The 24,468-nt window shown below is 37.9% G+C and overlaps 2 protein-coding genes across 5 annotated transcripts; one reads left to right on the top strand and one right to left on the bottom strand.

Moving 5' to 3' along the window:
• Positions 1-6,825: 6,825 nt before the first annotated feature.
• On the bottom strand, positions 6,826-15,338 carry rbm45 (RNA binding motif protein 45). Of its 3 annotated transcripts, XM_030155350.1 has the most exons (11): positions 14,854-15,335; positions 14,279-14,401; positions 14,034-14,160; positions 13,692-13,841; positions 12,054-12,227; positions 11,752-11,881; positions 11,247-11,343; positions 9,903-10,060; positions 9,085-9,160; positions 8,788-8,927; positions 6,826-7,288 (listed from the first exon to the last, which is right to left on the bottom strand). In XM_030155350.1, exons 1-10 carry the CDS (start codon positions 15,127-15,129, stop codon positions 8,811-8,813), a joined length of 1,428 nt encoding a protein of 475 aa, XP_030011210.1. In that variant the 5' UTR covers positions 15,130-15,335; the 3' UTR covers positions 6,826-7,288; positions 8,788-8,810. The 3 variants fall into 3 exon arrangements, with proteins under 3 accessions (XP_030011210.1, XP_030011211.1, XP_030011208.1); XM_030155351.1 differs by having other exon boundaries at positions 6,826-8,927; positions 12,054-12,224; positions 14,854-15,338; XM_030155348.1 differs by having other exon boundaries at positions 6,826-8,927; positions 14,854-15,336.
• Positions 15,339-19,881: 4,543 nt separating this feature from the next.
• On the top strand, positions 19,882-23,631 carry LOC115433818 (cytochrome c). 2 transcript variants are annotated; one of them, XM_030155353.1, is made up of 3 exons: positions 19,882-20,026; positions 21,466-21,640; positions 22,472-23,631. In XM_030155353.1, exons 2-3 carry the CDS (start codon positions 21,472-21,474, stop codon positions 22,615-22,617), a joined length of 315 nt encoding a protein of 104 aa, XP_030011213.1. In that variant the 5' UTR covers positions 19,882-20,026; positions 21,466-21,471; the 3' UTR covers positions 22,618-23,631. The 2 variants fall into 2 exon arrangements, with proteins under 2 accessions (XP_030011213.1, XP_030011214.1); XM_030155354.1 differs by having other exon boundaries at positions 19,933-20,026; positions 21,444-21,640.
• Positions 23,632-24,468: the final 837 nt, after the last annotated feature.

Here is a 24,468-nt window from a genome sequence, read left to right as displayed (position 1 = left end):
CTGGACGCCAGAATCCCACGTGCTCACTGGAGGATCAGTCGAAAGGCTGAATCCTGTTTGATTGACAGCTGTTTTCAGATCTCCTTCACTGACACAGTTCAGTTTAAAACCGTCACACATTCTGCTGTGAAAGAGAGAAACCACTATGAAATTACTCGTTCATTTCTTGCACTGTAAATAAAATACACTTACTGTACTTCCTTGTTTCAATTTAAGATAATTTCAGCGTTTTCTTGTTTCCGTTACACAATTAAATCATTTCTTGTTCGAATTTAATATCGTTTTGTAGATAGTTAAATCAATCAAACTGTCGGCTAGGTCGGAGTGAAAGGAGCATCTCTAGTTTAAAAAGGCTGAAGTCTTACACCCACAACACAATGGGCCAAGGCAATCTGAGCAGCCCAGCTCTGCTGGACATTCAGAGGACACTGGTCCAGTCCCTGGAAAAGACGCCTACATGGTACGATAAGGTCACTGACCATTTTCTTAAAAAGGAACGGAGGGCCGAATGTATGTTTAAATAACTTGACTTTTTTTTTTTTTTGATGTAAGCCAACGATGAGCTTCCCCTGTCTGAAAGACAAGCAGCCGCCACTGCTGCCAGGAGAGGTGCAATGCACAGTTTGATGGCTGAATCTCAGTTTTTGTATAGATTTTTTAAAATTTTTTATGAATTTTAGAAAATAAAGTTTGATTTTTCCAAGGCCACTATTAGAGATGCAGTGTGCACAGTATAATGTTTTTAATTAATTATTATATATTTTAAATTATTTTTTAGCTTTTTGGCCTACCCTTTCTTTTTCTTACTTAAAAATTGGCCAACTGGTTATGCCAGTCGTAAAGGACAGATGGTTATATACTATAACAGTTTATCGTTTAACCTGTCCATCCAACCATCTGTCCAGATGCTCATATTGGTGAGCAGGAGGGTCAAAGTGTTGAGCACATGGTGGGGGTGTTGGTGAGCTCTGCTTATTCAGACATGGTGGGGGTGTTGGTGAGCTCTGCTTATTTTTCGCTTGTTCTGTTCAGTCTTTTGATCTGGACCACAAGGACAGAGCAGAAGAAGGAAGAGTATGGTGTTTAGATGAGGCCAGATTATATTGTAAACATACCTGAAGTGCTGTAAGTGCAAGTCAAGTTTTGTAAACCAAAAATATAGATTTCTTTTTTAAAAATGCACCTACAAAATTTATTTTTGCTCCTACAAACCCGTTTTTTACTTTTACAAAACACTTTGTGTTTGCAAACTTTGAATTTACAAAACTGAGGTTACAAACCATTATGGCCTCTTTTTGACATGGGGGTGTGGTTGAGAGGCGTGTCCAGACCTTGACGTCACCACCACCGGGACCCTGCCCCGGTCACCATATTGAGGGTCAAACAGCACCTGCTGCTTATCTGCTGACCTATATCTGAATTATATACAGAGTAAATCCCTTGATGGTCAGGCCTCACCTGAAATCATGTAGATCCCACTGAGCCCAGAAAATAATTACAACAATTTCGACAGATTGAATAGCAGATTTTATTTTATTCCATACAAAATCTTGGATTATAAAATTAAATGTCAGTTAATAAGAAAGCAGAAATAGATTGATATTTCTGAGAAATTAAATAAAATTAAACTGTTGCATTCACAGTACTTTTCTTACACTACTGTAACTCAAAAGGCTTTATTAGAGCCAATCGGAATTCAGACCTCCATCCCCTATGTTGTAAGCACATTACCTAACCTTTACACCATACAAATCGATTTCAGCATGATTTCAATATAGTTTAATCAATAAGGCATTGAATAACACGTAAAAATTAAAGCATTTGGTTTGATTGAAAAGCCATGTTTTACTCTGCAAAACCTCGTTGATAAAACCAGAGCACTAAAATGAAGACTCAAACAATGCAAATGTGACTAGTTTCCTTTTATTTAGGTGAATTTTTGTGCAGTATCACAGTTCCGCCCTCATTCAATGCATGCACGCTCCCACAGCCAGGGGAAACAATTCTGAGCGGGAATACGTGCCTTGGCACAAGACCGGCAGCACCGTCCACATGAGTTGGAGCTGATGGAGAACCTTACTCGGCACTGGATCCCAGGTGCTGTGCGGGACACGATGCAGTGAGGCCAGGGCTTGGAGCTTGGTGCCTGGCTTGGTTCAGTTCTGTAAACAAAACTGGTTCCGTTTACAGCTCTCGGAACTGGTTTCAAGAACGAAACCAACTTCACTCTGCCGGATAATGATAAGTGGTGTTATTCCTTGTGTGCTTGCATACAATGCAAGGCACAGGGGACTATTGTTAGTAATATTTATTATGACTTATTATTACGACTTATTAGGGGCTCAGGCATTGATACGAGCCACCTATTGTTCTTCCGTGCGTTTCTTCACCTTCCAGGCAAAGTTTCGCTGCGCTACTCCTCCTAGGGCTTTGTGAAAATCCCTGCAAATTATTCATCAAAATGTGTAGGTTCAACAGGAATGGTGTGCTATGACTTTTATTAGAGATTTGTGAATTTTTCACAGAGCTATTTGCTAAAAACTGCAAAAAAAAATTCCCATAGGAAATGAATGGGGAGGGGAAAAAAATCCACCAGAAAAGCCACTTGTTTCCGGCCGCTACTATTTTGCCATACTTTGACCTACAGACTTCATTTAGACTTTAAAATGCAGGCATTTTTGTCCTCTCCGGAGGAATGTATTTGGTATGAGGATGGGGTTTACAGTTTTCAATAGACAAGTCTTAAAATACCCGAGTTGAGTGAAAATTGTCAAAATGTCCTCTGTTAGTGTGCGTGATGTCGTAACGCTAGAGTGGAGGAGCAGCGGAAATTCAACTGAAAATTTTCTGGATAACTCACCCTCCCAGCCAAATGATACATAAGAGGTGAATGATCTTTTCCAAAAATTTATCCACAGTTCCTGGGATTCATATGAACCCATGTTTGAAGACCTAGCTCTTTTTGAAATGAAATAGCAGGTAGCAATTTAGGAGGAAATCCCTTCTTTTCTCCCATAGGAGCCAATGTTGAAAACTGAATTTTTTTTCTCCTCGTGAAATGAGTGTTAACACTGCCGTAATTTGGTCATTTCTCACAGTACAGGAAAAAAAAAAAAAACATCTGTGTGTTCCCCAGGTCTCACAATCATTTTAGTTTTCAGCTATCATTTACAGTTTTCCTGTAATTAGCAGCTGTTCAGGAACTGTTTCAGAGGGTTTTCTGAGCGAGAAATGAGCCTTGTCTCTGTCAGTCTATGTGCAGGAGTGCACGTTGCCATTGTAACAGCAAATGTGCTCTGTGTCACAGCTGTACACAATAAAACTAATTAAGGCTCCACAAAGAAACAGCCATACAATTGACAGGAAAACCACCATATAACGCCAAAAAAAAGCTGAAAAACACAGCTAAACTAAAATTAAAAATAAATAAATTGAAACAATAACTAATGAATACAATTACAAAAATAAATATTAAAAAAATATAATGAAGCTCAAAACCTTCACAGAAATTCTCTATATGAAAAGAATGAGCTCACTTGGGATCACATACACATGGAGCTATTCAGTTAAAGGAGCCTATTTAAACCCTGCTTTAACTGGACTGACACAGACTGTGGGAGGGGCTTCTCATCTGAATGCAATTCTACAGAAAGTCTGTGGTGATGTCAGTCAACAAACACTGTCACACAGATTCCCCATATGAAGTGAATGGACACTGTTTCTTGCTTATACATTGCACCTAGCCACAAGTCCAACAATCCTGCAAGAGGCAAGCACACAGGTTACATTTCCTTCAGGAAATGTATGAAAGTCTAGTTTAAGGTGAAATAGACACATTCCGGTGGTACTTCGCAATTGCTCTATTGTAGTGAATGGGGCGATGTCTGGGGCGATTTTATGGACTGTTGTCCTTTTTAAAATACTGCTTGTTGGGAAAAAAAAGTTGCAACCAGTATTATTGATTGTACTTTTTACACCATAGCCATGCTTCAGACATAAAAATATAGCTCGAGTTTGATGCCAAAAATTCTGTCTAAAAAATGTGAACATTTATTCAATCAATTGATTATATAGATGATTAAGTTTCAAGTATTAGATTTTCATTACTGTGTGAATAATATTGATATTTATGAGTTTGAACATTTGTGAGTTGCTTAAAAGGCCCTGTCCACGTGTTAGTATTAAATACATTGAATAAAGCATTGTGATTATACCTGGCTTGTTTTAAAAAATAACTCAACATTTTAGGTGATGCATACAATGGTAGAGTAAATGGTAAAGTCGTCCATGTGTTACTATGGCAGCCTGTCCATGTGTTACAACATTCTCATGTCAATAAAACAGAGACTTTTCAATATTTTACTCTAAAATTTATTTTCAGCATAGCTGAAAAGAACATCTAAAGGGTTTTGTCCTACTTGATATCAATTTGTGTCAACAACCACATTTTGAATGTTTGAGTAAAGCTTAAAAAATTAATGTCCATTTCTACGTGTTACTGAGCAGTAATTTTCTGATATTTTTCACCCAAAAATTTTATCTCCCCAAATTTTGTTATACATAATGTTAAAGTGCTTATAAATACCTACTCAAATCCTACTATAATGGACGTTTCTGTGTCCAGTGCGTTTGTCCGACCGATGTCCCAATGTTGCAGCATGGGCATAAGGGTGCAATGCCGCTGTTGCACCACGGGAGGGCGCTATCATACAATGGCACCATGGGTACAATGCCGCTAGTATGTATAATACGTATATAAGTTACTCTGCTTACATGAGACTGTTGAACACCAAATGTGTCCACGTGTTACTGCTTGATTGGACTCAGATGCAGACAAAGTTTTGTACATGCAGAAAGCGTTTTGTAAAAGAAAAAAACTGGTTTGTAGGAGCAAAGTAAGTTTTGTAGGGGCATTTTTAAAAGAAATCTATATTTTTGTTTTACAATACTTCACGTACATTTACAAGGTTATCTGGCCTCATCTTGACACCATAGAAGAGGTTTATATTCTCCCCTGATTTCTGTTCCTGTGGCATCAATGAACCATCTTTATTTTTTAAAACTATATTTCAGAACAACTACAAAAAGAGTAGGCAGACCTGATAATAGCCAATTTAACAGAAAATCTATTGTAAGGCACCATCCTGACTATTAATTACTCTATCTATCTATCTATCTATCTATCTATCTATCTATCTATCTATCTATCTATCTATCTCTATATATATTTATTATTCCATACAAACAAGCTTCACAAATACCTTTTTTACATATAATTCATCATTTGCATATATGTTATTCTGTTATTATCAAGCTTTCAAGAACTTAACTTCTTGTGGTTGGATGCATCTGCTAACCGGTCACGTCACAGGTCACATCCATCTTTGTCTAGACTAATAAAGGGTGTCTGCAAAGTCTCTTTACAATATAAAAAATGTATTACAAAAGTAACTGATATGTTTGTCAGATTTGTTCTCTGTACTCAGTGGTTATTGAAGTTTTTAATCACAATGTGGGATCATGTGCAATCACTGGTCCATGATTTTTCTTAAATGACAAATCAATTACTACAAATGTTGACCTTGACCTTCTGACTGAATATGTGACCACAACCGGATGACCTTTAACCATCCATCATTTTCCAGGTAGATGGTGCACCACCACATAGGAGACTGCATGTTGGTAGGTTCCTAAATCAAACATTTCCAGACCAGTGGATTGGAAGGGATGGCCCGATTCCCTGGACACCTAGTTCACCAGGTCCCACTCCCCTGGATTTCTTTCTATGGGGTTATGTTAAAGTGTATCGAACAAAGATACAGAATATCAACAACCTGAATCAAAACATCACTGATGCCATTGCCACCAACCCTGGAAAAAAATTGTAGGCTATGCTACAGCAAAGAAATTGAGAACTTTCTCGGTGACCATACACAGGTGTTTTAAATGAGGCAAAAAAACTAAAATAGCTACTTTTCTTGGTAATAATTTCCAGAGATTTGTCAATTCATTTGTTTTTGTAATAAATGCGTTGAATTGTAAAGAGACTTTACGGACACCCTGTACATTCAGGCTTTTCCCAACTATCATTAGTTCGGTATTTCACCCAGATCTAGTGTTGTAGTTGGACTTGTGGTAGACTTCTTAAGCAACTTGAGTTTTAAGCTACTCAAAGATACATTAATAGCACTGATCCTAAAAGACATGAGGTTTCATTTTCTTGTGAGGACCCCTAGATCCTTATCTGTGTGCCCAAGTCCCCTACCATCAATGATAATGTGTGAACACTGACAAAATATCAAGTGTATTTTATGGTGAAACAGAACATGTCTTTACATTGAACATGCATTGACTTATAGACTGTTTATACATAAGCGTAATTGAATAATGGATAGAAAAGTTTTAATGCAACGTCATGACATTAAATATCTATTTAAATATAAAATGTCATTTTTATGACTTATGGCCCAAAACCTGTTGTGTAAAGTTAGATTTTACTGGTCAAAAATTAAGATCTCTGATTGCTTAATCTTAAGAGTTGGAATGTTTGTGCCAAATCTCAAGTTCTGTCTAGCTGTTCCTCATGACACTGCATTGATGACAATTGAATTTTCAAGTGGACACAATCCCTTTGACTCTGGCTAAAGTGGCTTTAAAAGGATTTGGAGAAGACCTTCATAGTTTTCACAGTTATAAACAAGACAAAATAATAAATTGGTAAGGAATGACTTGAACTTGTGATTTAAAATGATCAAATTCACACATTTTAGAATAACTGTCCATTTATTCATCATGCAGCCAAAAGAACAAACAAAACCATCTGAAAGTTGTGCTGAATCTGTTTATTTAGACAAATGTTCACAGTCCAACATGAGCTCTCAAGGCATACTGTAAAAAGACAGAACACATCTGAACTACAAAAATTGATCTAGCTCCAAGAGTTTTCTATTCAGACACTAAAGCTACAAACTGAACTTAGCAACTCTATGCAAACGTGTTAGCTAAACTTAAAAAATAAGGTGGTTTCATGTACTACCATTGGTTACCAGAGAGAACAAAGTGTGAGAATATTAATGTTCAGAATGACCGACACTGTGAGCACAAACACTGCACATTACAGTACAAACTGTTTAGACCAGGACCAGGTGTAGAAGCACGCGTTAGATCAGTGGGTCACAGGTCAGTGACCAAAAGTAAGGTCAAAGGTCGTGTCAGAGGTTGGGAGAGGGTCTCGATGTTGGTTGGTCGGTCGGGTCAGGTCAGGTGTCACTGTGTCAAGATCAGTCGCCTAGGGAACAAAAAGCTGCAGAGTTAGCTGCTTTGGCATATGATAACCTACTGATCTCATTCATGCATGATTCCAAAAGAAGATGCAACAGTACAATATGTAACATGAACAAGATACACCAAGTGTATGCCCACCATAATTATATGGAGACTGGGTTTGATTAGGACTTTTTCAGCTTAAAACAACAGTTCATTTGTCCTCATATTATATATAGAAAATAAATAAAAGCCACATCAGTCATTTAGCCCATATAGTACCACTGCTTTTTCTGAATATTGGAATCAACTGTCCTACTGGTGTTGGTGGATTACAGTCCTTTACTTTGGTCAGTCAGCCATGAACAATTTGACACCATCATTGGCTATGTATTGAAAAAAATCTGACTTGGGCAATTATGCTATGAGGCTAACGATTTGTAGCACTTTATATTAAGGCCCCTATGAGATGCCTACTAACAATATGTGTTAAAACAGCAGGATGGGTGTTACCATTGTGGCTTTGTATACACATTAACTGTTACAGTATTAAAAACACCTTTAATGAGTTTAATTAACTTGCATAATTTGTTTACCAAGTGCTTTTCAGGATTCCCACACTACATGAACTTGATTTTACATGAACAGAAATGGACTATTATTGCAAAAATATTAAATGGAAAACTTTGTATTCTCCAATTGTTGGTTATTTTCATATTTGCCTCAAAAATGAAACAATTGTTGTGAAATATTTTAACTATCTAGAAATTGTATATTTGTCTTGAATATGATCAAAATCAGACTGGTTGCGTTCTCTTGTTCTGTGAATTTTTTTTACAGACAAAACTCAAAGGAGTAAAATTTGATGAATGATATTTCCCCAGCGTTTTTGTGTAATTATAAGCTGTTAAGTGTTTACTTGCAGTAAAATTTGGCATCAGGGTAAGGAAAAGCCCACTTTAGGATTAAGAATTTCACTAATGCTTACTACTGATAATCTATTGTTTTAATTTGCACTAAATTTCCCATTATTTTATTAAAGACATTCTGAAGCCTTAAGGTAAGGAGAAGCACTTGCTGTGGGTTTCATTTGGTTACCTATCATTGTCATCATGTCATATTTATGAATAAAGTATAAATATTTAATGCTACTTGGACCTTAAAATGACATATTGTGAATCTGCATTACTTGTCATGATGTAAATGAAACTGTAAACTATTCTGTCAGTAAAATGCTCTGACTGAATGCTAATAACAGAAACAGTGATATGCCAGTAGAAGAATATAACCTGTGCACTTAATACAATTAATAAATACATTATAGAGGACTTAAAGAGGCCTTATTGATTAACTAAGGCTGATTAAAAAGGACCTTAATACAAAATGCTGCCTTATAACTTTAACAGTTTCTAATCTAAAATCAAGAAAAATCTCTATCTCTACACAATGCTTCACACAAGCTCTAAATTTACACAATGTTACCAAAATACTTCAGGTACCAAATGCTGAGTTATTCATACTTACTGGTCTTTTGGTGTCACATGGTCTTAGTAGGTACGTGGGCGTTTATGAGACTCCTCTCGTGGAGGATCAGCCAGCAACACTTTCATCTTCACTCCGTTGACAATCCGACCGTGAAGTGCTGCCATGGCATCATCTGCACACTGGGAGACAAATGTACATACAGAGGAGAGGATGGGATTGGTTGAAGGGTAAACACTTGGTTTATCATGAATCTATTTTAAAAGCTGATGCAAAAGCTTCCAACATCATCTTCTGACTTAACTGACTTCTTTTCAGCGTCTTTTATTAGAGTCTCACCTGTTTTTCTGCGTATTTCATGTATCCAACCTTCCTCCCTGGAACCAAATGGACCTCGATAAGAGAACCAAACCGGCTAAAGAAAGACAGAGGCAAAAAAAAAAAAAAATCATTTAACTGTAAGAACATGGAGACTGTCTGGATTCTCTTTTTAACCCTTAAAGACCTACAACTACTTTTGTTATGACCTCTGAGTGAATGTAATTTTCTAAGTGATTTATCACCATTTATTAAAATATTTCCCATTGCATTTTTCAGTGAACAGCAGTTTTTTGCTATATTAAATTTGCTGATTGTGTAGATGTTCATAAAAACTCAAAACAGAGAAAAGTGAAGGAAAAACTAGTTTTTCAGCAAAATGTATCATTAACTGAACATAGCAAGCATTAACAACTACTAACATTTGTCAAATTGCATGGATTTTATTGGTGGATTAATGTTGCAGATGATAGAGTTTCCATGTTCACTATGATCCTCAGAATCTCCATGTGGTTTACATCTGATGACAATGAAAAGCTGTATTTGACCTGAATTATTTACACGTATTAATAGGAATAGTGGTTCAAAAGTTAAATATTTTAGATCAGTAGATAAACTTAGTCGTAAGCAGCTGTACATCTTTGAGAGTTAAAACTGAAATTATACTGAAAGTACTTATTCACAGCAGTTTGTACTGACTCAGCTAACATTGTCATCAACTTTTGACCTTCTGGCTAATGGACAGTTATTTTGACTATTCACTGAATTCATCAAATGTCAGCACATATTTCCAAAGATAGAATTAAGCAAACCTATGTGTCAAGATGTGAGACACTTACCAGAATACGTCCTCCAGTATATCTTGTGGAAGCGGAGATGGACTGAACACTACAAACAAGCGCTCCTTTGTTTTGCTTTCTGGTGGAGCAAGTTTCTTCAGTGGGGGCAGGCTAACATCTGTCTGTACGCGGGACATAGGGGAGACACCAGAGAAAGCCTGGAGGACAGAAACAAGACCAGAGTTTACATTAGGGTTGGGTCAGTGTGAAAATGTTCAACTCCATTTGATATGAAACCCAACACTGGACCAAACCAGTGTGCACAATGTTACCACAAGGTGTCGCACTTAATTAGACTGTCAGTTTACAAGAGTGTAGTGACTGTACACTTTATTACATATGTTTTTATGTTATTACTTTCACTTTTATTGTCCCCGTAGAGAAATTCAAAAATTGCATTTATATGATTCTAAAACACACAAACTCACAACCAACAATATCTGTCGGAACCTTGGTTATGGCACAGACAGGAGAATTAACCTAGCATAGATGTTTTTAAAAATGGGGGAAATTGAAGGACCTGGAAGAAACCCACAGGGTATGGCGAGAACATAAAAATCTGACATCTGTCAAAGTACACCAAATAATAAGCAGTAGCAACATCGGTCTAACATGGAAACATATGTAAGTGGGGTTTTGACTTGCTCCTAAGACATACTTGTCGGGAAATGCTGAGCACAGGATGCTGCAACAGTGAATTTGCAAAATAGTGTCGGAAAAGAAGTTTTTGTGGACCATGTCCACACAAGGAAGTATCTCATGGTATTAAAATAACAACATAAAACAACACCATAAGAACACGTCACATAGAAATCATGTGTCTTTGTCAAATTTTGCCATGTTTGAGGTTTAGCTGGAGCTCAGAGCTTATTGTTCTTTCACATAGGGAGTGGCACTTTACCAGCGACAAACAAACCAGGCTACAACTTTCTATTGACCAAAACAACCTGCACTATGTACATCTTCCCCCTCTCTCAACTGAAATGTGAACTTGACGTTTCAGCGCTAAGCTGTTCACAGATTGTTACTCTCACTAATAAGACTGCAAGTCTATTTATATCAAAAATAATTCAACAATAATAATAATAATAATAGTTGGCACAGACTGCTAATGTAGAAATGTCTTTAAATGTGATTTGAATTTAATTTAACTTGTCAAAATGGCTAATGATGGTTGGACTTGTTGACATGAACTCATTTAAACTCTTACTCTGGACTAGACAAACTGTAAATTGATTCATTTATATCTTGCATACATGTGTGATGTGTGGGAAAATACAGACTGTGGGTTACAACATTTTGCACATGTTTCTATGTCAGTTTCCCTGCTACCCAGTCACTCACCATTGGTTGTTTCATTCCTTGACTGGTGGAGGGTCCGTTCCAAACTGAAGACATCATCTGGGATGCAACAAACTGCATGGCCATCCTGCCTACAGGACTACAAACAAATGTGCACACACACTGCTTTAAAATACTGTCAGTGATTCACATTATCCTTTACATACAGCCTAAAATGTGAGCCAATATGTATTGTAGGTTATTTACATGCACCATACATTATTTAGATCCAGATCAGCTTGATTTTCAAAAGATGTTTAATGCTTACAAAGGTTTTTTTTAGAAAGATAAACATTTGCAACTGAAGCCCACATGGGAACAATGAATATTAGATAAGTAAATCAAATGTGACGATTGAAAATTGTAGAAAACTGCTATTGAAATTTCTTCACAAATTTTAAATTACGAGATACTTGTGTAAACACTTCATATGCAAACATGCTTAACATTCCAATTAGATACAGACTTGTCTTATGCTAACATTTGTGTACAGTATATACACACATACCTGCTGCGATCCTCTCCATCATCAACAAAATTTACAGCAAGTCTGTTGCCAGGTGGATATTCAAAGCCATTCAGCTTTTCTTTTGCATAAACTGCTGATCCCAAATTACTGTAGCGAATCAAAGCATGACCTGAAGACACATGAACACACAGACTTTAAAAAAGGGACACCAGTCATAGAGGTTTACACCACAGGCACAAATCATTAAAAAACCCTTCAATTATATTCCCAAGAGCTAAATCTTCTCTTGTTTGATTACAAAGTATCCAAATGAATTAAGTCAGTAGTTTGTGTTTATTAACCTTTGCTCATGCCATAAGCATCTCTCTGGAGCTCACAATACTCCATGCCAGGAATGAGGTCGAACAAAGCAAAGATCTGCTCCTGAGTTAAGGCCGCTCGTGTTGACATCATCAGGCATCGGGTGATGTCACTGGAGCGGTAATCCATGAGGGAGTAGTTGCCACTGGGGTCCGCTGGAGACAAACAAATGGGTGAAGAAAGGTCCAATTCACTCATCTGAGTTTCCTGACAGTTTTCCTTAATTAGTATATCTTCACAGATTACATTTTAACCACAATCAACAACACATTCCTTTTTTGGCATCTTGCTATTAAACTGTAAACAGAAGACAAAGTCGGGTCTGACCTACAGTTGAAATATGGTGGCCTGTGCAGAGGTGACTTGCCCCATCACCTGGGGCATTTTTCTATGCGATTGATTAATATCTCAATACTTTTTAATGTATTGGGCACCAACCAATCATTTGTGTGAAATAGACATCATGTAAATGGCAATGATTAGAGCTGGGTCACTAATGTCTGGCATACCTTAAGTGATGTACTGCAGAGCTGAAGCCAATAACACCAAGGTGGATCATAATTACCCACAGGGAGGGGGAAGATGAGCACATAGCATGTTGTCTTTTGGCACCACATGAAAGGTGACATGAGAGACTGAAACTGCACTTATATGGTAACGTGGCTATTTTGAAACTCATGTTAACACATCAGGAAAAAAAAAGTTCTGGTTAACCCAATCACTGTACTGCTTTAGTCTCACATAGCACATCCTACCTCGACAGTACTGAAAATGGTGCTGCTTTGCTCCTGCTTCTTCTTATTTAGTGTTTATTGACAGTTGGCAACCCAGCTTGAAGGAGCATTACCACTATCAAATGGATAGGAAACACTACACTCTGTCATGAGCTGATTTCCTCTTTCCTGTTGGAAGCAGGGCTGGGCGATATGGCCTCTATCTATTTTATATACATATATATATATATATATATATATATATATATATATATATATATATATATATATATATATATGTAAATAAATGTACTATTTAGCACTGTGTAAGTTTTGAATTCAACCCTTTAATGCATGACAATGTCACCTATTAGAATTTTTTTGTTCAATATGTGCATGCTAAAAATGAAAATGACATTTAAATTATTTAAAATTACTTTGGTTCAAGTGTCTGAGATTCTTGAATCCTGGCTTCTCCACAACGCTAACAGGGACCACATCTTTGACCATGTATTTTGTTACTACGGCTGTAATCACATCTATATTTCAAACTTTTGTCATCCTGTGGGATTGATTTGGTAAATGACAAAGGCAGTCATTAGCTTAGGAGCTAGTTCCAATAAAGTTTTGACTGGTGTGGGTTAAAACAATAATGAAGATAATGAAGTGAAGGACAACATGTGACACACCACTGACAAACAACTAGACTATCAGGATAGCGAGGACTTTATGGAATATATATGTCATATGAGTCATACAGTTTACACTGTGTCTCTCCTGTGGATACTGGAAATAGACCCAAAGAGCCAGAAAACACTGATCAGACAAATAGCCTGCAGGCGAGACTCCAGGAGAAGTTGAGCAAAGGGAAGTGTCATTAAATACTGATGTCAAACAGCAGCATACCCATAGGGTAAGAGTACTGGTTCATGGAGTCAGCACCACTCATGTAGTCTCCTCCTCTGTTGCCACCGCCGCCCCCTCCTCCTCCTCCTCCAGAATATTCATCTGCTGTTGATACTTTGCTACGAGGTTCGGCAAGGATGGCCCTGTAAGCTAATGACATCAAGTGTTAACAACTTACATCTAAGAGGAAGAAATTAGTGTTGTAAACATCCTAAACCCTCTTTTAAAGCTTTGTTCCATTAAAAGAGAATCAAAACATGGATGTTCGCCTGCTGTTGCCTACAATTCTACTAAAGACACACTACAAAGAATGACTTTTTAGCTGTATTTTTACAGACTTACTTTTGTCACAGTTCTCTATAGCAAGAGCAGCTTGGGAAGGTTTGTAGTACCTTACGTAGCCCAAACCTTTACTTTCTCCAGTGAACTTATTCTTGATAATCACGCAATACTCAATATCTCCATATTCCTGAAGAAGAGGCAACAAAGAGAAACAACTTTACATCTTTTCTATGGCAGCTATGATACAAAAGGATGCAGATATAATAAACCAGCGTAAAAAAAATAAATAAATAGTCTAAGGTTACCTTGAATGTGTTTTGCAGATCTTCCTCGGTGAAGGTTTTGGGGATCATGACAAATATCCTGGTAAGCTCCTCATCCTCAACGTCTCTGTGTCTTGTTGAGGACCGTGACTGGGCAATAAAGACCTTACCGACGGAACAGAAAGAAACTAAAGGTTACAAATAACACTACAATTGCAGCGCGATGAAGCACCCAGCCCTTTTGAGCTAGCTAATCCTGTTGATACCGCCTCTTTCATTTGCAACTAGTACTCTTTCTACAAAAATGCTCTTGTTCAGTCGAATCAAAACCAATCTTTAAAACCACTTTAACTTGGTATTGTTTCTTAAATTGAACGTCTTGATGTATTTTGTTGTATTTTAGTGGCAACAGAGGTAACTAATAGCAAACAATATGGCACCAGTTTGTGCTTCTCGCGTCGTCCTTTTACTTGCTAGCATGCTAACACTAGCCTAGCCTATGCTATGTTAGCATGTCAGATGGCGAACGACCAGACAATAGCGTCATCATTCAAACACATTGGAGGTATTCAGTGAAAATTAAGTCATGTCAACTAGCTCAGCTGCTAAAGTATTACCTTGATGGGCTTGGTCTCGTCTACCACAACTTTGCCGTGCATTTCCTCCATGGCCAGGCAGGCCTGCGAGGACTTGGCGAACTTCACATAGGAGACGCCTTTAGACTCCTTTGTCTGCTTGTCTTTCAGGACCCAAATGCCCTGAATTTCCCCAAAGGGCGAGAAACTTTCCCGGAGATCCTCTTCAGTGATTGAGCGACTCGTGACCACGAACAGCCTGCTGTTTGGGGGGTCTTCGACATTTTCTGGTATTTGTTTAGAGGAATTCTCGTCCATGTTGGCTTTTCTTGTCGGTGCCAGATACTGCTTGCATCCGCTCGCGACGACTTCGTGTGCTTCTCGAAACTTCCTGTTGCAAAAAAGAACACCTACTGACGTGAACGCGCCTCTTCCTGAAGCGTTAATATCATGGTAATTGGTTGAGAGTTGGATTACTATTTACAAACATTTGTATGAGCCATACAGCATATTGTGTTATTATGTTCTAATCAGATCCCTAGCATGGCTGCTTTACTGTTACTTCCACAATTCTAAAATTCCCACAGTCAAGAAAGCGTTAGTTGAGCTTATTTAATGACAGTAAATTTCTGCCATCTAATGGAAAGAACCTGTAAATGCAATACTGCGATGCAGGGATGCGGCAGATTGCTTTTGTAACGGAGGGTGTACCCCTTTGTGTAAGACTGCACCATGCTTTTATCCTAAAGCCCACGTCCCAGATATTAAGAAAATGTAAGACATTATCAGATTTCTCTCCAAATGTATCACACATTTTTACCAAATTTAGACAAAAAACAGCAAGAGAAAACTGAATCTGAGTTTGTTTCCATCCATTACTCTTATATGAATAGTAGGAGCTGGGTCAAGGAGTAATTCATAGTGTCATATTTTCACTGTATTTGAGTGAAAAATCCTGGGTCAAGAATGAAACAATATAAAACAGTCATAAAGCTACTACCCTGTTATATTTTACTTATACTATCTTCTCCTGTATTTCTTCCAAATATAAATCTTTTTGTGTGATATATCCAAGATTTTAGAGTTTGGGCCAAATGCTGCATTGGGAAATGTCCCTCCCTGGATATTTCCAGCTCCTATTATGGATTTTAAGCTGGTGGGAAAGAAACAAGAATGGAACAATTATCACTTAAAAAACAGCAACATGGGTGTCTGTTTTAATAACACAAGTAAAACATGTAGGTTCTATCATATTAACTCATGTTTAGTGGTTAAACATTTTTAAATCATGTACTTTCAACATGACATGCAAAATCCTTAAAACTACAAGATTCTTTTCAGTCAACACAACCTAATGGGTTCAGGTAGGAATCCCATCTGCAATACCCCTCCAGAGCAGAGCGTGGCATAATAATAATAAATTTTATTTGTAATGCACTTTACATTTTTATCTAAAAACCCCAAAGTGCTACAGGCAGGGTACAATAAATATGATTAAAAGGGAAGTCAGAGAATAAAAATAGAAAGTAAGTAAGACAGATAAAAACAGTTAACAAAAGACAGTTAAAAGAGGTGAAGCATGCACAGATGTGGAGAGATCATGGATATGCTTTCCTGAATAAAAAGGTCTTCAGACCTTTTTTAAAAGTGTCCTCAGTCTGTGAGGCCTGTAGGTGGTCAGGCAGGGTGTTCCACAGACGGGGAGCAGCAGCCGCAAAAGCCCTGTCACCCATGGTTTTGAGCTTTGTCTTGGGGGGGTACAGACAGTGTGATTGGCCTGACTGGATTCTGGAGGTGGTGTGGGGTGTAAGGAGTTCAGTGAGCTAAGTGGGGTCTTCACCGTGGAGACAGTGATGGGTGTGAAGGAGGATCTTATATTCAATGCGGGGGTGAACAGTGTAGTGAGTGAAGGGCAGGAGTGATGTGCTCATCTTTACGCACCCTCATCAGGATCCTGGCAGCACTGTTTTGGATGTGCTGGAGCCTCTGGAGGCTCCTGCTGGGATCCCGATGAGAAGTGTGTTACAGTAGTCCAACCTGGAGGAGACAAAGGCGTGGACAAGCTTCTCTGCAGCAGGGAGGGAGCATCATTTAGTCTAGCCCTTACCCTACCCTTGCCCTTGCCCTAACCCTAAGTCTTAGGCGTATGGGCATCATTTAGTGTAGCTCGGATCTAACCTTAACTTTAATCCTAAACCTTAAAGCACCAATGTAATGTAGATCTGTTAGAGAATAATCAAGTGAATACTTAATTAGGATTCCCACACCCGAATGAGTAAGGCTACATTTACTCATGATGTTTCAAAATGGCCGCTTCAAGAACAGGTGTTCTGGCTGATTACGCCTTCAACCACATTGGTGGAAGATCTTAAGCACACCTGTGGAGCCTGATTGCTCTGGAAAACTTAAAGTGAGAAACCATAAAAAAAGTAAGGAACAAAGAGGAAGGGTTGAGAATCTCTAAGGATCGAAGAAAAATGATATTATCTAATGATTGAACTTACATATTGTTCAGTCAATTAGTGCCATTGCACCACTTATAAATGTCGCCATACCTACCCTGTCAAAATAAGTTATACATAATCACTATATAGGTTAATGTGACCAAAAATATTTAAGTCTTATCCTTCCTTAGTAAATATGTTGAAACAACTTTTCAAATTACCGTAAGTAGGACCCATACATTGGAAATAAGTAATTGTAACGCCAATACTTTATGGTCACTCAACATACTTACAATTAGTTGGTTCAACAAAATTGTGTCTTGCTAAATGAAAGTATTTTAATTAGGTGGAAATCCTTTCCATAATTTTATTATGTTCATCCAGCAAAATGTTTTTTGAGTGAAGAGTGGTGTGAAAAATGTTGGAAGTAAAGTAACTGAATATTTGCACCATGAAATTTATAACTTTGTTCCAGTGTTTACAGCTGGATCTAAGGAGCCTGGGAATGGCCATGTGGGAACAGGTGTGATTATCCCTGAGTTTGAATAATGATTTGTCAGTGTTCACGGCAGAACTGACAACAATCATTCTGGGGATGCAGAGGAAGTGAGGCCTGAGAGAGCTGTCATTTGCTCTGACTCAACTGCAGCCCCTAAAAGCCTAAAATCAAAAAAAAGTGCTAGAGAGGACTTGCAGACAGAAATAAATATGTTATTGAGGCTCCGAAGATTAGGAATCACTGTAAAATACTGTTGGGTTCCAGCTCATGTGGGGAAAGACAGCAATGAGAGAGCAGATGAGGCAGCTTAAAGAGCCTTAAAGCTAAAGGAGGATAATGTATTGAAAATGTCATTTGGCAAAGGTGAGGCCAAATCATTAATTTAAAAAAGCAGTGGAGGATGTATGGCAGAAACAATGGGACACAAATAAAAGAGGCAGGCACTATTACAACGTCCGAAAATCAGTTGGTGTAAAATTTTTTCAAGCCAAGAACAGAAGAGAGGAAGTGGCAGTAGGAAGATTCAGATCAACAATGTTTTTAATGGCCAAGTGCGTTTCTGATAGATGTAATGTATGTAATGATGTTGAAAATGTTGAGCATGTTATTGTGAAGTGTAGCAAGTGCAGTGCAATGAGGGAGGACTTGCATGAGAAGATATATAAACTAGAGCGGAGATGGAGTTTTATAAGGAATACTAGGAAGAAGTGATAAAATGGGAGAGTGCTTTTTCTAAGGGAAACAGGAATAATAGATAAGATATAAATTCTAATATATTTAGTGTTATGTCGATACTGATGGTATTTATTTAGTACAGCTCTACCTCTGTAATTATTTATTAATTTATGAAATGTAGATTGTAACCTGAAGTAATCAACCCTGATGTTGCACACTCTGATAGAGTAAATGACGGTATGCACCTTTTAACGCTGGTTGCAGTCCACCAATAAAATGAGAGAAGAAGAATAAGAAGAAGATTTTCTCAAATGTTCTGCATTTGAACTGATTTTGTTGATGTGCAAAAACAACTGGAAATGCTTATACTTCTGTATTCGTTTATTATAGAAGCTGAGGAAGTTGCAACTATCTGTTATATCCAAAACATGCTGAAATCCTACTACTACTACTACTAATAATAATAATAATAATAATAGTATTAAGAATGAATAATAACAACAACCATCATCATATACACTGGCATTGACAAATAATGCAAGCCACTACATGTGAAAGCATTAGCTTGTGAGGATTTTTGTTTTAGGCAACAGTCTTAAGGGGGAGGTCTTTGTATGTTTATATATAGTACCATCAAGTGGTTGTCCCCCATGGTGAACAGGTGTAAACAATCTTTGTTGTGCAAGGGTTAGACTACAACAACTTTATTGTGGTTGTGAGACTGAAATAGACTTCATCGTTGAGCAGAGCAGTTGTAAAACACGTCTTAACCACTGTAATTCTATCCCAGCCAGTGATTAGGCTTATGAGTTTGTGGGTCCAAAGCTGATCAAGACCAAACTAAACTGACCAGTATTTATGAAGTTATGTTGTCTTCTTTTAAGAGTTAGGGTTTTTATTACTTTTCTCTCATGTTTTTTCTGTCAAGCTGAAATTTTATTGTGAAGACTATTGGAGTCTGTAAAAAAGTAAATAACAATTCACCAAGCTTACAGGAGGACTGAAGGAGAAAAAGGAGAAAATGGTCATATCTTGATCAAACTTAATACATAACACACACACACACACACACACATATATATATATATATATATATATATATATATATACCTTATAAGGCTATTATAACAAGTGCTTTTCGCTACGTAGTGGAAGCCGAGGAATGATGTGAGATATAAGGGTGCCACCAAAAGACAAATTTCGCTCCCTTAAATAAGTCCTTGTCTTCCTAACTACGGCACTGATATCATATCTGCAGTTTGCTGTGCGCTGTTTTCATAAAAATTAGGTTGTTCATTGTGCATTTATATTTTTTTTCCATGTAAGTGAACACATTACGGGTTAGCATTAAGTTGAGACCTTGAGCGAGGAAAGACAATTTTGCAGAAATGAGATTATGCCGTAGTGAATGAGCAGGACATGAGGACACGTCAGGTCAGCGTAAGAAATCACTCAGCACGTGATGAATGACGTCAAAAGCCGGTGCCTCTAAAGTGTAGTGACCTTCTTTGCGACCGCCAGAAGGAAACAGCTCTACGGTCTCGGAAGGCAACACACAGCCACATCGGAGTCTTTTCAAGCGTATTTTAGCAAAGAGGTGAGGATTTCTTTCAATTCTCGTAGAGTATTAAAGCAAAGAGAGTTGGATATTTAATAGCAAAAAATGATTTAAAGGGAAATCTGTGAGGTTGTGTTAACGGTCCTTTCTCCGGTACTGCCGTTATCCAGCTAGCTCCCCTTGGATAGTTAGCTCGCTTACTCTGTTGAAAAGATTCAAGGAAGTCTGTAATAACTTGATTGTCATGTATGCATCTGTTACTTCTCACAGAGGTTAAGACGTTTCCTTAAAGTAGTTGATATGTTGATAGCCATTGTGACTCATCGTCATTGAAGCATCCTTGACAATCTAGGAGGGTAACATTCTGTGCTTGCTGGCTAGCCAGGTAAAGCTAGCTAAACTAGTCACGGGTTCACGCTGACTGAGTTACACCCTTAAAAACTGAAAACTTGTGCTTAAATGCAACATTCTCAGTTGTACTTGATGGATACGTTGGGTAACTGCAAGTCGTTGTCCAAGTGTGCTGAATGCCCTTGATGCTCAGTCAAAGGATGCAAGTCAGCCGGCTCAACCAGTCCGCCATGTTGGAGGCTGAATGGGATGCCATAATTCTGCTCTTTTATCATAGTTAAAATGTATGATTTCCAGTCTCTCTTTCCACCTATTATCATTAAATCGTGGGATGTGAGATTAACAGGCGGGTACAATTTTAAAATTTGCACACTGGTTCTTCCCCCAAAAATGAGCTTAGCTGAGTACTACGATCAAGTAGTGCTTTTGTAATGTACACCACAGTAGTTATCGCTACACCAGACATGGCTTTTGTAAATGTTGGTAGATGTGATATGTAACAAGTAGTGGTGTGTTTAAATTCTTATTGTTACAAGCTTACACTGCCGTCATGTAATGGGTATAAGTGTGACTACGACTATGACATTTCTAACACATTAACATCGCAGTGCTACAGCCTAATTTTTTAGATGTAATGTTGGCTTCCCGCGTTTTTAAGCTACATATTAAAGCTGTTCTCATACCAGGGGCTATTAATACCACATTTACTTTACAAACCTAGCACTGTTTCCAGAATAGTAACCTGAGCTAACCTCAGTCAGTCTGCCAGTTACAGGGAACTAATGGACGCTAAGCTAACCGGGTCTGTTCCGGTTGCATTCTGGTGTTATTTCCTTGCAAATGACCTCGGCAGGGTGCCAGTACATTGGGGAATGTCATAACTTGTTTTCAGTATAGAGAAGTCAGCGGTGGTACACGTTTATATAAACACTATCACCTTAAACGACCTTCACAAGATGGCGTCGGTCAGAGTATGAAGTTATGAGATCCCTCTAAGAATAGAAGATGGGCTTATTTATGAGAGCAGATTCACACGTGTATCTGTTATGAGTTTTACTTAAGACTTTTTTATATCTGTGTCCCTCACTTACTTTCCTTTTTTCTCTTTCCATCTTGTCTTTCTCCAGTTGACAATGGGAGACATTGACAAAGGGAAGAAAACTTTTGTGCAGAAGTGTGCCCAGTGCCACACAGTCGAGGAAGGGGGCAAGCACAAGGTGGGCCCAAACCTGTGGGGTCTGTTCGGACGCAAGACTGGACAGGCAGAGGGCTATTCCTACACGGACGCCAACAAGAGCAAAGGTCAGTCAGCTGCCTGGGCATTGCAGCTGAGTTGGGCTACAACCACCTAGGGAAAATTACTTTAAGTGAAATGAAAGCTATAGAAATACACAAGCCACCACAAACTAAATAATGGCTCAGGGTGTACAAGAATGCTATAGATTATGAACTGTAGTCTTGGAAAGTATATATGATGTAATTTCTAGTTTAATCGTACCCTTTTCAGCTTGTATAAAGAGGTTTTCCTCATATTTGAAAACACTACACTAAGAAACTAATCAGTTCCCTAAAATAAACCTAAAGTGATGCCAGAAGCCAAGTTTTAGGACTTAATTTAAAAATACAAACTAATACAAATGTCTTAACTATAATATATCTGGTTCACTTCTTATTTTAGCAGGATTTTCAATGACGCTTGATATGCATCAATAGTTAACAGTGTATTCATTACTTAATATTATATTATCTTAAATTCTCTGTGTCTTTTAACATCCTGGAATATCTCAGTGTCACAAGAATAAAGCAAATGCAGAAAGATGGATACATGCACTTTTAATTTTAATGGCGTTTGCTTAGTCTGTTACCCATTGTGGAGAATAAATGTCCCCAGCCAGCAAATATTGGCATACACAAAGCCAAAAACTAGTACTGATCACGCCACTGGATTTCTTCCAAAAGGGTCCATGATCACTTAAAAGGCAATTTCTCAAACCCAAGCTGCTTTTATTTGACATCTATAAGTCTATATCAGGTTTAAATGAATCGCTGGGATCTTGAGATTACAGTAGCTTTTCTTTCACCAGATGTTTTCAGTACAATAAGATCAGCCTTTTCTCCCCTTACTGCCTGCAGGTATCGTGTGGAATGATGACACCCTGATGGTGTATCTCGAGAACCCCAAGAAGTACATTCCTGGAACCAAAATGATTTTCGCTGGCATTAAAAAGAAGGGAGAGCGCCAGGATCTCGTGGCATACCTTAAGTCAGCAACATCATGAAGAACGCATCAAATCTGAAAATATTTAATATTATTTTATTGTCTTTTTTTTTCTTCTTTCTTTTTAAGGCTTGCACAAGATCCAATCATAGTCTTATGTTTAGTCATTTATAGAGCAGAATTAGAAAAGTGGTCACAATGTGTCACTTCTATCATGGGTTGAGTAGTCTGTCAAATGGCCAAACATAAAACTCCTTTTGTGAATCTGTACTTCTGCTAATCACGTTACTTAACAGTGCTTGCAATGATGGGTTGCCTGTCCTGTTGTACATTTATTGTGTTCCATGATGACATGCTGTGGTACTTTCTGCGGGAGCAGAGCCATCCGCCATCAACCTCATCAACACAACTCATCAGTCCGTTACATCAAAGTGGTACAGGGTGGACAGAATTTCAGTGGTTCCCTGGTGCTAAAATGAAATGGTCTCCCAGATTTGACACCCACTGGAGATTCTGACTTCTATGAAGGATCTACATGGACACTGTGTGAATGTTCAGTACCCTTTGCTGCGGACCAGGACTCCTGACAGGGCCTGCTCTCCTAGGTTATCAAAGTAGCCCTCTAACTTTGTTTTAACTCCTCATCAGACTCAGGATGAGATTCTTTTAGGTCGACACACTGCCTGCCTTCTTGCAGCTATGAATTTTGGAGGATAAATATGTATCTATGTATGTATATGCCTTCAAAGATAATACCATAAATGACATACAAATGACCATGCCTGACTGTAATGTGGCTACTGTATCTGTAATGCTATCAGTGATACCATCTGGAGCAGAAATGTTGATAATTTACCTGGTTTCACAGGCGTGAAGAGACTATGTTTAACTTATTTTACTGTAATCTGACTGAAGCTGTAAAGTATCTGACTGGGCTGCACCCTGTCAGTGTGGGTACGCAGCGATTATACTGTATGCACATAAAGGATGTTCAAATGTGGTAGCTATGTTGTGTGGTTGTGGACAGGATGGTTGAAGGATCAATTAAAGGAAAACGTCCAGTAATATAAATGCTTTTAGTGTCTTTTGTGTCTCTATATTGCAAAATTGCGGGGTGGGAGTGGGGATCTGCATTGTACCAATGGGAAAAGAAATCATTGCAGCTTCCTGCATTTGTTGGTGACTGAACTTAATGGTTTACTACAGAGCTGGTATTAGTTACATGTTTAAATATTTATTACACAATGGTCTGACTACACTATCAATACAAGATGATGAGAAAATAAATTCATGGACAGAAATGTGACAATCATTTCATCACAAAAAAAAATAAATTTGGATCATTTTTGACTAAATTACGTGCATAATAGTGATGCAAGAAAAAAAGATTTGTAGAAACTGTCAAAAGTAAGAAAGGACAAAAGAGAAATGAGGATTTGGTGTGACAAAAATAATGTAATCAAAGAATGCTTCAGTAGGAAATACTGACTACTACTGATGGATTATTTAATTGGACTGGTCCATTAGTTGTGTATCAAGGAATTAATCAAAAAAATAACTAAGTATCAAATAAATGTAGCAGAAAACTACAAATACAATTGTTGTCTCTGAAATCTAAAGTATAATCTAGAGTTGAATGGAAATACTCAAAGGTCAAACAATGTCAGAGTTGTAGAAGTACCACATCAAATTCCATCAATGATATGAATGACACCTGTTAAAAGTGATTTTTATCTGTCTTCTGTCCCGTGGTAATCCAATCAGTGTGACATGATTTCATCATGTCCCATTAAGTGGACTATGCCAGAGTTTACAGGCCACACCTGCTCATGTGCTACTGTTACATAACCCACATCTAACCCTTCTGTGGACTTTCTAGGAACTGAGTCATCACCGTACACGTCACATTTCT

The sequence above is a fragment of the Sphaeramia orbicularis genome, chromosome 15, assembly GCF_902148855.1.
Source record: "Sphaeramia orbicularis chromosome 15, fSphaOr1.1, whole genome shotgun sequence".
In the NCBI taxonomy this organism is placed as follows: Eukaryota; Metazoa; Chordata; class Actinopteri; order Kurtiformes; family Apogonidae; genus Sphaeramia; species Sphaeramia orbicularis.
This window is presented reverse-complemented; position numbering and strand designations above follow the sequence as displayed.